Source organism: Anser cygnoides, chromosome 1 (assembly GCF_040182565.1).
Source record: "Anser cygnoides isolate HZ-2024a breed goose chromosome 1, Taihu_goose_T2T_genome, whole genome shotgun sequence".
In the NCBI taxonomy this organism is placed as follows: Eukaryota; Metazoa; Chordata; class Aves; order Anseriformes; family Anatidae; genus Anser; species Anser cygnoides.
Genome location: NC_089873.1, coordinates 129,212,899 through 129,230,470, shown reverse-complemented (window position 1 = coordinate 129,230,470; position 17,572 = coordinate 129,212,899). Strand labels below are relative to the sequence as shown.

General features: G+C 36.8%; 1 protein-coding gene across 14 annotated transcripts in view; it reads left to right on the top strand.

Moving 5' to 3' along the window:
- Positions 1–17,572, top strand: part of CDKL5 (cyclin dependent kinase like 5) — a 135,784-nt gene that overhangs the window by 94,351 nt on the left and 23,861 nt on the right. For 11 of the 14 annotated variants that reach the window (XM_048066827.2, XM_048066818.2, XM_066981236.1 and 8 more), the window contains 6 exons: positions 1,404–1,593; positions 6,174–6,254; positions 10,896–11,056; positions 12,747–13,773; positions 16,852–16,953; positions 17,223–17,328. In XM_048066827.2, the coding sequence (XP_047922784.1) occupies positions 1,404–1,593; positions 6,174–6,254; positions 10,896–11,056; positions 12,747–13,773; positions 16,852–16,953; positions 17,223–17,328 (1,667 nt within the window). The remainder of the gene's footprint in view (positions 1–1,403; positions 1,594–6,173; positions 6,255–10,895; positions 11,057–12,746; positions 13,774–16,851; positions 16,954–17,222; positions 17,329–17,572) is intronic. The other 3 variants (XM_066981255.1, XM_048066824.2, XM_048066825.2) reach the window with 2 other exon arrangements.

The following is a 17,572-nucleotide window of genomic DNA, read 5'->3' as shown; positions in this document are numbered from 1 at the left end:
AAGCCGGCTGTAACTTGAAAATATCCTGAAACAGAGGTTGAGTTGTTGGATTGCAAGCTTCAGAAAGAAGAGAATCAATGAAGTATGTTTTCAGTTTAGTGTTTCTTCCTGTCTTTAATCTTGCTTATTCTTTTTATATGCTTTTTCTTTGACCTGCGAGGAATTCCCCCCGCCCCCCCATTCTGCCCAAAACCTTGACATCCAAAAAATTCTTGGAATAAGTTGAGTGTTTACAAAACAGTTTAAATCCGTTAAGCAAGAACTTGGGCATACAGAAAATGAGGTGCTTCAGAGCACTAAAAGCCAAAAGCATGTAACGCATTAGCTGTTGCGTGATTGAGATGGGCTGCTAAAGAAGCTGACCAAGGAACAGAACCTTAGAGGGAGAATCAGAAACCGTCCAAAAGGATTCTGCTTCTTCAGCATTCATTGCCTTTAGACTGCAGGTTGCAATAGTCCCCCACCCTCTCCTCCTCATACAAACATCCATTTTCTGTATAATGATTTTCTGCCCTGTGTATCTTAAAACCATCCACAAGTCTATCATTTTTCTTGACCATAGTATCCTTATTGCCTGTTCTTCCCTTAAATACCCTTGTATGTAGTCTCAAGAAGAGCTGCTCTAGCCCTTTCCAGTGTAATACGCACACCATTGAGCCTTGTTTCCAGCAAACTCCCTCCACCTCTTCATTGCTGACCTAGCTTCTTTTGTCAGTAGCACTTTAAAATACAGGTGGGTGCCATCCACCCACCACACAACGTTGCCTGCACACAGAGACTGCCCCTCCGAATTTCTCTCCAAAGCCCCACCTGTGTGTTTGCTTCAGGAAATACTTATTTTATGATGCTTTCATTTTGTCCTCATCTGTGGTTTTCAACTGTTGAGTAGTTTCAGGAATTGCTTCAGGGGCATTCTGTTTTCTCTCTAGTTAAAATTTCACTGTATGAAGGCTGAAACAAAGATTGCTTATTGTTTCTGTCCTCTCAGTGACCAGATCCAGTGTGTCTATCAACCTGCTAAGCACAACAGAAAAAGCAATTTCTGTAATGCAGAAATACTGTACAGTCATTAACCTCTGGATAAAAGGGAAGTTAGTGCTAGTTTAACTTTGGTAACAGCATCTTGGTCAAAAAGATTATTCTTGTAAGCTTTTTATTTTTTACAAAGGTAACAAAATCCCTGGGGGTCCTTGAAAATTCCTGTCCTGTCTTCTGACATCAATATGTCAAGCAATCCAGTGTGGAAACAGAGGACTTGGTATATGAGATCACTTCTTTAATGTTAAAGTTTATTTTTCTGAGCTGTAAGGAAGCAAGGCATGGAAAATATGGCCAGTAAACTAAAACAGCTTAGTAAGAGGATGGTGCCGGTGGGTGAAAAACGTTGTACTGTAACTTTACAGAGCCCCATATGGAAAGGCTGTGGATATGTGGTCTGTGGGCTGTATCCTGGGTGAGCTGAGTGACGGACAACCCTTGTTCCCTGGGGAGAGCGAGATTGACCAGCTCTTTACCATTCAGAAGGTGCTAGGCCCACTGCCAGCCGAGCAGATGAAGCTCTTCTACAGCAACCCACGCTTCCATGGCTTGCGGGTAAGAGAAAGCTTTGTTCTTTTTTTTTTCTTTTAATTTACTCACACAGTATTTACACTGCTCTCATTGTTGTTGTAAAGGTTCTTTTTATTTAGAGTGTGTGTTGTGTTATCAGCTACATGTGTTTCTGTGCAAGTATAGGATATTTAGATCATAAGGCATTCATAATTCAAAGTCAAATTCCAATTATACCAGTATTGAGTTGGACACGTAAGTTCATTTTACTATTAAAAGCTGATTTAAAAAAAAAATAAAAATCTGTTTATTTGACTTTTTTGTCTTGAAAGTTAGTATTGATACCTAACTTAGCATTATAGTGCAAGATGTGCATTATGAAGTTCAGTGGCATGGCTGTCTGTTCAGGATGTGGACAAGTTGTGACTGTTTTCTTAAAGCTACTATGATGGCAAAATTTGGGTCATGGATACTGCTGTGATGATAGAGGAACTTTTTACCTTTTTACTTGTATTTCTGGAGATTTGATATAAGCCACATGAGTCAGAAAGCTTGTTGTTCCCCTTTCAGGGGCTTCCCAATGCCATGTATTGACAAAGACAATAGAATAGAGAAACTGCTCAAGTTGGAACACACAATGTGGCAAAATCCCAGATGAAATATATGATAAATAGCTCTGTTATCTTTAATAGCACCTGGTCAGTGGCCGTGCTTGCTTTTTCTTGTAATTCATTTTTTTTGTTTTTTGTTGTTTTTTCCAGTAGTGAACCTTGCTTAGGTGAATTTATGATCTTGATGAATGGTATGAAATTGTTAATATAAAATCCTATAAAGAGCCATACTAAGGTTTTAGGAGACCTGATCTGTGCTAAAGACTGAAGATTTGTTTTACTCTGTCAAAGAGAAAACAGTGAATGAGAAAAGCAAAGAGGGACACCTAACTGTCTTAACACGTGCTCAAGTTTTATATAAATTAGGCTTAACTGATAATGATAGGAAGAGTAGTAGTTGGCTTAAGGTGTAAGGTTAATTATTTTAGCTACAAGGATAGCTAAATTCCTAAGAATTTTTGATGAAGCTTGCAGACCCTCTGTCAGAAGTTTTTAAAGAACAATTAGACAAGCATTTCTTGCAAGATCCTATATGTATTTGATGCTGTTTAGAGCAGGGCTGGACAGGGTTTCCTATTTAAAAATATTATACCCCTTATCAGGAAAGCTTTAAAAACTGTAAGCAAAATAAATAACTCTCTCTTAAATACTGTTTTACAATTATAGTTGTGTAGTGTAATCTTATTTGGATAAATGCTTTGCAGTGTCTTAGGATGAAAATGAAGTATCTTTTGTTTTGTAGCTTTAAAATACTGTGATTCAAGAAGACAGCATGGACCTAATGTAATTAGCACAGGGTTGAGAGTCATGAGTCCCTGTTCTCATCCTGGATCAATGGTTTATTGCTCCGCCTCAGCCATGTTGCCAGTTTATCCTCATCTCTGAAGTCACACTATTGATAACAACGGTGACATATGCCTTCTAATAGAAAATAGTTGTAGAATACTGAAGTGAAGCCTGAAAAATGGCTTAAACATGAAAAATACTACAAAAATGTTGGTTTGGAATATGATTTCCATTAGTTAATGGGGAAAAAAATTATTCCTTGCTATAAGACAACATTAAAAGTACAGATTTTTTTTTGAATAGTAATGCTTAATAGTGGAAGATTTTCTGTTACATAGCAGACAGAAGATATGCTGTGCTCATACAAATTGTTGTGCTGTGATTATGCAAATTGTTATTTACAAGCTGGATTTTGGCACTGGCTGTTCACAAGTTAGAAACTAGCCCTTGAAGTAGAAATGTTTATCCATATGATTATCACTAGGCTTTGTGAATCTCTACCATAAGTACTACCCTATTATAGCGCACACACAAAAAAAAAAATTCAAACATTACAGCAACACACGTGCATTTATACAGATGCACATTTGCATACTTCATGTTTTCTTCCTGCTTGTTTCCTCCGTACATACATACACACACACACACACACACACACACACACACACACACAGTTTTCGTCACTCCTGAAGATTAGAAAGTACTTAGTGATCTCTCTTCTGTCCTTTTGAGAAAGCAAACATCCACGGTATGTTGAAGACCCAAGGCAATACAGGATCAGAAAGTACTAATAGGTTCATTCCTTTATGGAAACATGAATGCTAATGTAAGGCTTTAATATTATTCTACAGATTAATTATAAATAACCTGGAGAATCTGAGCAAACACAGTGAATAGCAATCACATATTACAGCTTTGCATTTCTTGGTACGTTTTCATGTTGCCCTGATCATTCCAGATGTAAAATCTGATTTAGAATGGTCATTCTACATGAAGACAAGAATATTTTGTCCTCTTGGATAGACTGAAGAGGAGCTTGATAAGAAAGGTGAAGTGTGTTTGTTTAGGAGAATATTCTACTTAAAACAAGTTAGTGTCTGCTGAAAATCTGTTTGCTTTGTGTAAACAGTAGTAGAAGTATGAAAGGCTTGATCCATCTAGGGTGCTATCTAAGATCAACATAGACTTGGACTTAAATAAATAAATAAATCCTTAGTCATTAGGAAACCACTTTAAAAGAAAGCAAAGTAAAAAGAAAAATACAGAGACTATTTAGGAACAAACACATTCAAATAATGTTCTTTCATTTTCCTTCAAAGCTCACATAATGTAATTTATGAAAAGTAATGCCAGTACAAACAATGGATTGCACTTCATAGTGGTCTAACACTTACACGCATGCAATTCATGTGCAATCCATTCTGCTTCCATATACATACTTCTTTTGAAATGGAGGTTTGTACTGATGGATTACTCTTGAAAGCATAGATTTAGAGGTAGCATTTACTCTGAGGGAAGGTATGCATGTAAATGTGTGCACCTAGCTGTAACAACCTCTAGATGTGAGAGTTTAAAAATGCACAAGTGAAAGTAAAGATATAAAAGTATTTAAGACTTCTTGCTTGTTGACAGTTCAGACCAAACATTTAGTTTGCGTATGTGTTTATACTATAGAAAACATGATCGTTTATTTTCATATCTGTTGGGTTGTTTTGTTGTTGTCTTAATCACTGACATGAATTTTGTTGTTACCTTATATTTTCAGTGGTGTTAAGTATAACTATTTTATGTGGGTGTGTTTTATGTATGGCTTGAGCCCATTGGGACAGATAGTGATGGCTTTTTATGCATCAGGTATGTGATTGCCAGAAGACAAGAACAGTGCGTGTTCCCTGTTGTCAGTATTCTTGCTTTGATGTGTTAACTTAAGAGGACTGTTTAGAAAACACACAGTTAAGATGCAGATGGGATCAAGCCAGGCTGCAACTGAAGCATTTGCATACTATTAGGCAAATGCCACAACTCTGGGAACTGCTAACAAAGTATCTGGATCTCAGCTGCTTTGTTTTGGATAAACTGTGATTAATGCCAATCAGCTGGCTGGCTGTTGTTTTGTTTCATTTCATTTTTCCAGAGGCTTCTCTGGCATTCAGACGTGCAGTTTACTCTAAAATTCAGTATAAGTTGGATCCATGAGGATTTTTTAATGCCTATCTTGGAAATCGAGCCTTAATTTCTAATTCTGAAAACACTGGAATATATGTGCTTAGCATTTAAATTTGAAGTTACTTCACGGAAAGGAGTTTACCTATTTGGTTGGTGTCGGTTCAGTGCGTGCCATAGTCTGGAATTGGATCTCTGGTGTCTGTTTCTTTTCAACTCATTGTACTTGACATTATGTTATAGCACACAAATATTGAGCAGATTTTCTTCCATTTGATTAAAAAGAAGAAAAGATTGTTTTTATTTCGTTTGACTAGTGCCTTGTTTACAAGGCAAACAAACAACCAAAAAACACAAACAAACAATTCTGTGGGTTTTTTTTTCTTCCCTAAATCTTTCCTGCCTGTCTTGTTGTTCTTTCCAGACAGTTAGGACTAGTTTCAAATACTGTCTTCATCTAGTTTTGTCAAGACTGTAGTTGACAAAAGATGCCCTCCAGCAGTGTGTACTACTTCTCATGATGTTGCCAGTTTTTACTGCAGCATGATCATCCTGAACCTTAAACTTCTGCATAGTTGCCGTTCTGTTTTTGTGATGTTTTCCACTTAAAAAGCATTATGAAATTGTCTCTTAATCTTTGATACTTAATTAGTACTCTATTTGTGCAAAAATAATTTTTTCTCGAAACTATTTTAAATTATTTGGGAGGGGGATATTACTTATGTTATTTCTGAATCTATTTTAAACCACCCACCTCATGTCAATCACAGTACCACGAGCACATTTATAGATCTAAGTTGATGACTTCTTGTTTGAGAGTGGTTACTTGACTGCCCTACTAATCAAGAATACTTTCCTTGGTTGACTAGATGCATATTGTACAGGTAGTTATTTGTTTCATTGTAATGTTTTGTAATGTTTCAGAAACTGGTAACTTCTTCAATGCATATGGTTTCCAATAAGTTACATGTCTTTATTCACTGAGTAGTTTTTTTTTTTCAAATAATGTGTTCATGTATACCATGTTTACATTCTCAGTATATTTATGCTGTATTACTTTTACAGTTTCCTGCAGTCAATCATCCACAGTCTTTAGAGAGAAGATACTTGGGAATTTTAAGTGGCGTATTGCTTGATCTTATGAAGGTAGGCAAATGTATTTATTTTCTGTCTGTAATATATAGGCAAATATGTTAGTGAATTTTTAGCTTTGTTTCCTGTAGAGTACATCTTAAAAATACTTGTGAACTTCCTTTTGAGATATTTTAATATCACCATGGTTTATAGGAAGGCTTGATATTTCTTAGGAATCAGGAAAATACCCTCTGCAAAGGCCAGGAGAGTCTGTTCAAATTTGATTGATTTGATAAGCAATGCATATTCCAGACAAAAGAATCACCATCATTTGTGGCAATGTGCATTCACGGTGACAACTATTCAGATGCACAGGTTACGTTAGTAATGATGGTGGGTAAGTTCTCAACCTGTAATAAATTTAGATAAATCCACAGTGAAAGAGGATTAGGCTAACCTGAGTTGTTGTTCATTTGTTAAGGGATAAGCATGAGGACGTGGACAGTTGCTAAAGACAAACTCGATGCATGGTAAACTTTTTTTTTTTAACCTGTCAGAGGCCTTAATTTGCTTGCTATCACTCACATCTACACAGCATGTGTGTTAAGTTGCTCTTCAGTCCTGTTTTGGGACAACTCAGCTCCCCGTGGCTCAACTAGGATACAGTTTCTTGCTGGCTATCAGGGGAAGCTGGCTCTCCTCAAAATCTCAAAATGGCCAAACATTGTAAAACATTCTGCTACACATTTCTGCCATATTTCTGGATACGCAGCACATACCCACATTCTTGTACTGCAAAAACTTCACAATGGTAAGCTGCAGTACAACCCTCCCATTATTTCAGTCACAGTAAGCTGAAAGAAAGAGCCATAGTGACAAAAATTAAGTGTAGAATCAGTCTTCTGTTTTCTAGTTCACATAAACCCTTTTTTTTTTTCCTGGTATCATATTAGCTGTAACTCAAGCTGTAGTAGCATATATCACAGAACAACAAATTCAAAATGATTCTTCAGACTATTGTTGCACATGCTGGAGGTTGCTTTTATTTTAATTTTATCCTATTTTTATATGTTATATTCCAATGTCTTTTGGGTTCCTTTGATAAAAGTTGCAAAATGAAGTATTGAATTTTAAGGAAGCATAGAATTACAAGGAATTCCATTCCATTTTTATTTAAGTAATTCCTTTCAACTTTCCTGTCCATATTTCTCTGTACAAGGTGAGAAAGGTCAGGGATCTTACAGAGGGGCTATTTCGTGTTCAACCCACATTACTTAGTTCAGAAGCTGGAGCATTGTTAAAGAATGAGCAAAAGGCTACAACAGGAGAACTGAAGAAACCTGTGGTTAAGTTGCATTCTGTAAATGCTCTACATATTTTCCTGTATGCCTGTCTCTTCTCCAGACGTTGGACAGTCTGGCACATGTCCACAGTTGGTGTGTTCCTCATTATCTGCATTCCCAGGGACCTCAGGTCTGATTGCTAGATTACAGAATAACCCACACTCAAAATTATGTCAGCTAAAGCTGACATATTTATCTCTATTTAGAGAACATTTCTGGACTAGATGAATGAAGAGTCATCCATTTGATGCTGTTGCTTTGCTGTTTCTCTCCTCCCCTCTCCTTCACAAATCCTGGTGTTCTGCAAGCACAGGTTTGGGAATTGGAAGCTGGTTTTGTACATGATGACTTGAGCAAAAAAAGAAGTTAAATTATCTTGTGCTTCTTCATATCATCTGTCATTCAGTTGTCTCCCTCATTCATCAGCACTTTTTTTTTTTCCTGAATTTCCATTTGCTGCTAGAATCCTGTAAAATCAAGAGATTCTACTTGATGTTTCTTACTTGATTTATCTGTAGCTAGACTTTGGCATTCCTAATGTCATCCTCTGTGCCAAAGCAGTGCTTTTGTATTCCTCCTTTGTATCCTGTCCTTGGCCTTAACTTCTTATATATGCTTATTTTGCATTTCTGTTCTTCAAGCAGCTCCCCATTTAGCCAAGCTGACCTTGTGTGAAATTTTGTGGTCTTCCACACAATGAGATGCTTTGTTCCTGCACTCTCAGGAAGTTTTCTTTGAAAATCAAGTGGCTCTCCTGGACGCCTTTCTTCTGATGGCAGTTTTTCAGGTTATTCTGTCCAGGAATCCCCTACAGAAGCTGAAGTCTGTGATCCTTTATTTGCATCCTAACCATAAACATCTCAGGGTTGCTACATCTCAGACTATCTTCTGTGACCAGTACTTTACCATTACTGAACAGCAGGTCAGCTAAAGTGGAGTCCAACCCCTGGTTGTTTTGCCTCTCTAGCAGCTGAATTAGGAAATTGCCACCAACATAGTTAGAAATTTCCTGGACCATCTACGCAGGCTGCATGTCTGGGTAGTTGAAGTGTGCCATGAGGATGAGGACCTGTAATCAGTAGACTTCTGCTTGTTGTTGTAGGAAGAGTCATCCTCTTAGATGTGTGGTTGGTAGCACACCCCCACCATAACATCACAAATGTTGGATTTCCCTTCTAATCCTGACCCAGAGGCACATTGGATACACCTTCCTTTTCATGCTGTCACTTTGTACAGTTTAGGAACTTGTTTATATGGAGTGCCACTCCCCTTCTCCTCCACCTCCTTGCTTCTGAAGCCAGCCATACCCACCAGTGACCATGCCCCTGCCATCAGCTCTGTCCCTGTGACTTCTCTGTGATTCCAGTCAGGTTCACAGCCTTATGATTGCCCATGGACTTCCAGTTCTCCTTGCTTGTGGTCCAGCCTTTGCAAGAGGCAAACAGCCTCTCTTCAGACAAGGAATGTAGAAGTCACATTTGTGTGGGCCATTTATATCACTGCAGTGATAAGCACCAGAAATAAAGGAGGGAAAGAAAAAATTAATCATGCAGTACAAAGCTTGTCACCTGAGAAAAGCAGATGCTGCATACTGTATGACTGAACTACACTGAAACGCTGAACAGTTGCTTTGTTTTTTGAGCATTTTCCATTTCAAAGTGCAGGGATCCTGTGAGGGGAAAACTATTGTGTGGTCAAGTGGCTGAGTACTATGTTAATGTGTATACAGGTATGCATTTCACAGAATCATCTAGGTTGGAAGAGACCTCCAAGGTCATCGAGTCCAACCTCTGCCCTAACACTAACAAGTCCTCCACTAAACCATATCACTAAGCTCTACATCTAAATGTCTTTTAAAGACCTCCAGGGATGGTGACCCAACCACTTCCCTGGGCAGCCCATTCCAATGCCTAACAACCCTTTCAGTAAAGAAGTACTTCCTAATATCCAACCTAAACCTCCCCTGGCACAACTTTTGCCCATTCCCCCTCGTCCTGTCACCAGGCACGTGGGAGAACAGACCAACTCCCACCTCGCTACAGCCTCCTTTAAGGTACCTGTAGAGTGCGATAAGGTCGCCCCTGAGCCTCCTCTTCTCCAGGCTGAACAAGCCCAGCTCCCTCAGCCGCTCCTCGTAAGCCTTGTTCTCCAGACCCCTCACCGGCTTCATCGCCCTTCTCTGAACTTGCTTGAGCACGTCCATGTCCTTCTTGTAGCGAGGGGCCCAAAACTGATCACAGTGCTCGAGGTGCGGCCTCACCAGAGCCGAGTACAGGGGCACAATCACTTCCCTCGACCTGCTGGCCACACTGCTTCTTATACAGGCCAGGATGCTGTTGGCCTTCTTGGCCACCTGAGCACACTGCTGGCTTGTATTTAGCCATATCTGTGCATGCTTGTGCATGTATACACATACAGTTGTTCTCTAGTCAACCTATATAACCCTTAAAAAATACCAATTCTTTTTAATAGCCGTTCAAACTTTTATCCTTGCTGACAGTCATGCATGTTCAAGTATTCCAAGATAATGTTAGATATGGCCCTATTCCAGCAAGGAACCTTTCAAAGTTATCAAAATAATCAACCAACTGGTTTTTGATTTTGTTGATTAAATGTTCTCTACATGTCAGAAAGTCTCTTTGTTCAGAAACACAGAAGATCTAACAGAATTCTAAGGCAAATGTTATTCTGAGTACATTGTAAGCAGTTTAAATGATTCTTTAAAAATATGTGGGGGCTTGAACCTTTACTGAAGTAAAAAACAAAATACTCATATTTGTATATTTTAAAAAATGCTTGCTTTAAAGGAGTTTTTTATATCTATAAGATGGTTCCGGTATGCTTGTTCTGTTTGTTTGTAAAGCCTGTTTCATTGTAGCATTATATTACTGGTAAATTGAATATTTTTTATTCTAAACAATGGTGTAAAGCATATCCTGAACAGTATGATTAAAATCCATGTATTTTGAACATCTGTAGGCATTAATAGATAAAACATACATATTTTTACATTTACCTATTTTTGTATTAAACATTGTAAGCACAAATGTAAAAGTTTATAAGTATGCTTATGTATATTCGTTATGTACATATGTACATATATTATGCACATATAGAATATATATAGCATATATATACTTCATAATAAGCAAGTCCAATGCCTTCCATCCCTTAAGCAGAGCATAATATTTTTGAAACTGTTCGTTTTGTATCATATGTATTTCAATTTAATTAACGTATTCTGGCATTTGCATCTAATCACAGATACTCTGGAGATTAAAAAACTATCACAGTGTTGTTCTTTATTTTGTTATGTTTTGCTGATACAAATACAGATACTAATACAAACTTTGGGATTTGTTTTCCAAAGAACTTACTGAAGTTAGATCCAGCAGACAGATACTTGACAGAACAATGTTTGAACCATCCTTCGTTTCAAACACAAAGACTCTTGGATCGCTGTGGAAGCTCACCTTCACGGTCAGCTAAGAGAAAACCTTACCACGTAGACAGCAACACGTTATCTAACAGGTAAATGTAGTCATGTGACCCTCATCACTGGTATTTTCTATGCCAGTGAATAAGTTGCTATCATGCTTATATGGAATATCATCTTCGAGAGGCTAGTTGTTTGACAGTTTAGGCACATTGTGATGTATATACTGCTCCACGTTGCTTCACTGAGTAAAGAAGGTAGGCAGAGTTTTATTGTATTACAGCTATTCAAGCTGAATATTTTGGTTAACTTTTTGCATCAGGCTTAATGCTTCTTGGAAAACAACAACAACAACAAAAAAACACATTAAAACCTTTTCGGATTCTGTGGTTTGGAGGTGGTCCTGAAATTTCAAAGGAATGCTTTTCTATTTGGAATGCTGCTATCACTGTACCTGTGGAAATCTCTCCACAGTTTTGATATTTGAAGTTCAAAATTCACCAAAAAATAAATACGTTTGTTTATATTCCTCATTTTAAGATTTGGGACAATGATGTTTACAACCTGTACTTTTTCTGAAATGAATACCAAAAAACTTTAGCTGCTCTTATACATATTTAGGATAGAAGTTGTACCATTAGAGCTGTGGCATCAAAAAAGAAAAGGTAGGTCCATGGGCAACTTTATGTAATAAAAAGGCTTACCTACCTGCTTAATTTAAAATTACTAGGTTCTTTATACCTTTAAGTTTTAAATCTCTATAAACTTCTAACTAAAAAAAAAAATAATTAGCCTGGCATTAAATGTACTTAATTTCTAGAAACTGTAATAGAGTATATAATTAGATGACTGAAAATGGGTAGCACAAAAATCTTAAGCATAAAAATCCTTAACATTATCCAATTGTAATTACTAACAAGATCAACAAAAGTACAAACTCATCTGTACAGTCAGCTCTCAGTTTATCCCTGTTATCTCTCAGTAATATGTGAGTTAGATCATGATAGAATTGATACATGAATATGTATTTTCCCTCAGTTCTAAGCCAGCCTAGGTCCATCAGTGTTAACAAGCATAGCCACAGCACTGCTCAGTCATGGCTGCACTGTTTGCAGGGCCACCAGAGGTCCAGAAGCAGAACTGTTTTTTTGCTGTAAAACCTGAGTTCTGCAAAAGTCAGGGTTCCTGTGGTACACTGGGTTTGGGGTTTTGGTGTTACAGGGCTTGCTTGGCTGCATAGACCTGAGGCTCAATCCATCTGGATGTCTTTACCAGCACAATATCCTCTGTTCTCCCTGCTGCATCCACCCAGCTTGGACATACATTATGTAGCCTGGAGCACTGATTGTATAGGACTTTTTGGCAGTGCTGACATGCTTGATTGTTCCACTTTAACTATGATGTGCCAGATGTGTTTAAGACTCTATTTTCAGTGAATATACAGCTGATTTTCATAATGCACTGCTTATAGTAGTTATTACACACATTAAATCCAGTACACATCTGAGTAATCTCTTTTCTTTTTTTTGTTAGCAAAATCCTATAACCAAAACTGTGTTTGTCTGTTAGGATATAACCAGTAAAAAACAACAACGTACTAACATTTGCAAATTTGTTACTCTAGTGGAGCTTCTGATGCCTACTTCAGTTGTTCATTTTGCTGCAGATAAATTTTACAGTTTTAAATGGCAGCTCCCTTCTGAAATGATTATGATTTTGTTGAAGTTATTAATATATGAATATGTAGTCTGGTATATTAACGTTTCTTTATGCATTTTAATGTAGAAATCAAGCCAGCAAAAGTTCTGCTTTGCAGTCACACCACAGATCAAACAGCAAGGACATACAGACACTAGGGGTTGGCGGCCCAAGAGAAGAGGGTCTTCCAGCAAATGAAAGCTTTTTAAATGGAAACCTTTCTGGAGCTGCACATAGCCCAATGCATACAAAGAAATCAAGCAACCAGCCTGGATCTGGTAACAAAGATCTAGCCAATAATAACATGCCACATCTTCTTAGCCCAAAGGAAACAAAGGGCAAAACAGAATTTGATTTTAACGTGGACCCCAAAAGTTCTGATGGTCCAGGCACAAAGTACCTGAAGTCTAACACCAGATCTCAGCAGAACCGGCACTCGTTTATGGAAACTTCTCAAAGCAAAACTGGGACACTGCAACCCGGTGATAAGCATAGTCGCCACAGCTACATTGATACTATTCCACAGTCTTCTAAGAGTCCTTCGTATCGGACAAAGTCAAAGAGCCACGGGGTTCTGACAGACTCAAAATCCGTGGGCAACCTGTCTGAGGCCAGGGCTCAGGCTGCAGAACCAAACAGCAGTCGCTATTTTCCATCCAGCTGCATGGACTTGAATTCTCCCACCAGTCCGACCGCTCCCCGACACGGTGATAACAGAACTTTGCTCAGCCCATCCGCTAGGAATAACCGCAGCGAGGGTACCCTGGACACCCGAAGACCGTCGACCAGGCACTCCAAAACAATGGAGGAGTTAAAACTGCCAGATCACATGGATGGAAGCCATTCCCACTCACTGTCTGCTCCACATGAATCTTTTTCCTATGGTCTAGGTTATACCAGTCCTTTTTCTTCGCAGCAGCGCCCTCATAGACACTCGATGTATGTGAGCCGGGACAGAGTGAGGTCAAAGGGCTCAGAGGGTGGCTTAAACATAGGGCAAGGGATGGCAGCCAGAGCAAACAGCCTGCAACTGTTATCTCCACAGGTGCAGCATAAGTCACTCACAAGGTCTGTTGGCTCCTCACGAGAAGACTGTACAGAAGATACTAATAGGGTTAGTTCAAAATACCACCTGTTATGGAAGACTTACCTTCCTTGTCTTATTTTGTGTGGGAACAGTGTCCTGCTTTCTCTCTTCTATTTATTTGTTTCCATAGTTAGTTATTCGTTCGTGGTGTTGTAAGACAAAGAATATTAGGTGTTGGTTTTTTTAAAGAAGGTTAAATATTTGGAGTGCAAAATGAGAGACCACGTTAAAAACAATAATTGGACTGTGAATACTATTCTTTTAAGGTACTGAAATGTGAGAACAGAGAAACTGTGAAGTTAAAATTTAATTAGTTCATAGTCTGTTACGTTCTCTGTCATTTTTATTGTATTATTTTTGCTTAATTAACCGTCCCGTTTTTGTTTTTATTTAGCTTTTCTTCTATGTCTTTCTGTTGTGAATTCTAATCTTAATTTTTGAAGTGAGCTTTTTCACTTGCTTAATAGCATGACGTTATTGATGAAATGGCGTAATGTACTAGAGGGATATCAAAACCTGCAGTATTTCTTCTGATTAGTATGATAAATAACTGGGGTAGGCTAGAGATTTGATGTTGGAGAAGCCACCAGTAAATTGGAGTAAATTGACTTCTTAGCATCAATATAATGATTACTGTCAATAGTTACCTTACCATGTTATATTATTTCATTAGTGTAGAGGAAGGGCTAGTTCTGGTGTTGATTTACTTACCTTATATAATACTTATGAATTATTTAATGTCTTACACAAGATGACTGTCCTTAGATCCTTAAATTGCTATTACCATTGATCCAACATTGAAGCAAAATGGTGTGAGGTACATAGAATGACTATTTGTTTTTTAATACACATATGTGTAATAAAGTGACTTCAGAGGAGAGAAATTCTTGTTCAGATTTGTCAACAAATCGAAGGAAGTCAAAGAGCTACAAATATTATTGAAGGTCTAAAAATATGCTTTACTGTAAGAGATTAAACAAACCTCTGCCTACTTGGTTTATTTAAGAAATATGCATAGTGGACTTAATGTAGTCTGCAAGTAGCACAGCACATAAAAAGTTTTCATGTACTGGGTGGCTCTTCAGTAAGAAAAAAAAACATAAAACATTTTTTCTTCTAGTATTTATTTATTTAAAAGCACATTAAATAATTATAATTACAATATATTATTTTTGTACTTACCACATCTTCTCCATTCAGGATTATGTGTATTCATTATAAGCAGAGAAAAAAATCTCATAAGAATAGGAGAAATACAATCTAATTTAAAGAACAATAGCTACTTAGAAAGGATTACAGCTCCGTTTCAAAATGAGATTTTATTTTTTCTTTATGGAGTCATTTTGTTCTCTCTCCTATTTCAGTTATAAGTTAAATGTTACTTATTCTTCAAGATGTTACTGTAGGAGGGCAGTAAAACCAGTAGTTGACTTTTTTGATAAAAGCTCATGCTGCTTTGTATTCTTGAGAGTATCAGAATCTTTTTCTGAAATATGTAGTGGATATTAAATTGATAAATAATTTTAATTTTATTTCATATTATCAGATCATTCTTTGTCTTTTGACAGCTGGCTGACAAACTTTTATTTTGATTAGAAAAATCAATGTACATCCTAATGCTTATGGTTTTGTTCATTTTGGTTTACTTTGCAATGCCTAATCATTTGTAAAGAATTCACCTTTATCTTTTATGGTCAGTGTTTGTAATCTGAAGCCTTTAATTCATTGTTTTAAATTGGTATTTCAACCAGCAGAAGTCTGAAAGGAAAAATATTCTTCTGAAATGTATGGCAAGTCTATAAATTCACACCTATATTTTTTCATTTTCACTAGTTTGAATATTAAATTAACAATATTTATATGCCTTATGAAGGAATTTACACAAAAGTCGTTCTTTGAGTCTTTTTTTTTTTTTTTTGCCACATTCTGTATTACAAATGAGAAAATGTCACTTTCTTCAGCCTTAATGAACTTAAAATTCAGGAATAATATAAATGCTCTCAAAGAACCTTTATTATTTTCCTATAAGATTTTTCCATTCAGTTCTTCTGGTTCTCTCTACTACTGTTCTCTCTCTCTGTGCTCACATTTCGTGACATTTCTTCGCTTCCCTGTTCCTAGTTTCTCTTAGCCACCACTAGGTCATTTTAAAGAAAAACATCCTTTGTTTGGCCGGTTTTAAATCTTCCTTTAAAAAACAAACAAACAAACAAAAAAAAAACAAAAACTTGCCTTCAGTGTTAGGTTGGGTGCTTTTCGAGTCTTAGTTACAACACTGTTCATTTAAGGGTTCTTTTATTTTTAAGTTAAATGTACACAAAAGGAGGTAAGGAAAAGAAATCAAGTAGAAGTTGCTATTACTGTCTCATATTTATAACTTAACTGCTGCAAAACAAGACATATCTTACACAAGCAGTAACTTAATCAAACGTATCAACCTCTTGCAAATTTTAAGGAACCAATCTGTGATTTTAGAGCATTGCTTTAGTTGGATTTCTCATCTTGACAAAGTTTCAAGCATTTTTTTGTCTTTGGCAGTGAGACCAGATCTTTATTAATGAAAGGCAAAATTGATTTTGCAAATCACTCATACTGAATTGAAATTCCAATTTTTAATTCTGGTTTGTTGTCTTTTTAAAGTCTCATCCTTCTCATTCTAGATTTAAATTCATACAGGGGTCTCAGTACAGTTTCCTGTGGGGTCTTAGAACGTTGAATTTTATCTGGTCCCTGCTGCAGAAAGAATTGCAGCATTTGGTTTATTTAAGAGTCATGTTAAGTTATATTTGGTTGCAAATTCCATGCATATGAATATTTCTGAGGGTGTACTTAAATTTTTATTAAAGTACCTTCCAAGAAGCATTTTCTTCAGGAAAACAGTCTAAATTAGAGATGATTAAACTCTTTTTGCTAGGTCTGACTTACGTATTTAGTTTATAAATCTCTTAGTTCCGGGACTACCTCTTATTTTGTGTACAGTAGACTTTGTGACTGTTGGTACCTCTAGGTACTACTGTATATCAGTTGATAAGAGATAGTGCTTTGGTGTTGCAATAATCACAAATTATATGCATGTCCTGTTTACTTTTTAAAATTTGCCATTAGCAGAGTGACCAGATTCCATCAGAAACAAATTTAACAAGACCTCCAGTAAAAGATTCCTCCAGAGATGTTACAGCTGCATTTCATTCACGGCGAAAATCTGAGGTCCGCATCATGATGAAGTATTTAAAATTACAATTAAGAGGCAAAATTTGTTAATGCCATTTTTGTCATTTTGGAAAAATTGAACAAACAGCTAAAACAAATAATTACTGATTACGGGGTCTGTGATTTGAGGCTGGCAGTTATTAATGACATGAAAGGGAAATTGTGTGTAGTGAAGTTGAGAGTTTATTGCTTACTGTGTTGGTTTAAACCCCTAGAAATCACTTTATAGTCTTTCATTTTAAATAGTTGACTGTTCTTTTGTTTAGGGTGGAGCATATCATGATCCACACACAGAAGATGGAGCATCTACTAAAGAAAATAGAATTCTGTATAATGACCCTGTTCCAAGAAGAGTTGGCAGCTTTTACAGAGGTAATTTTATGGTGTATCTTTAAAATTTAAACAAGAATTTTAACATGGAATATAAATGAGGTAGTAAAAAAGCGTACAGGGAACTAATGTGAACAACTTAAAAAAAAAAAATGGAAAAAGAATGTTTACCACATTTTCAGATACTAGGTTGACCTGCTAAGTTGTATGTAGTAACTGTGTTTGTATTCTACTTTTGCAAAAAGTATTTTTGCATATTTGCAAATGATAACTTATATTGAATGAA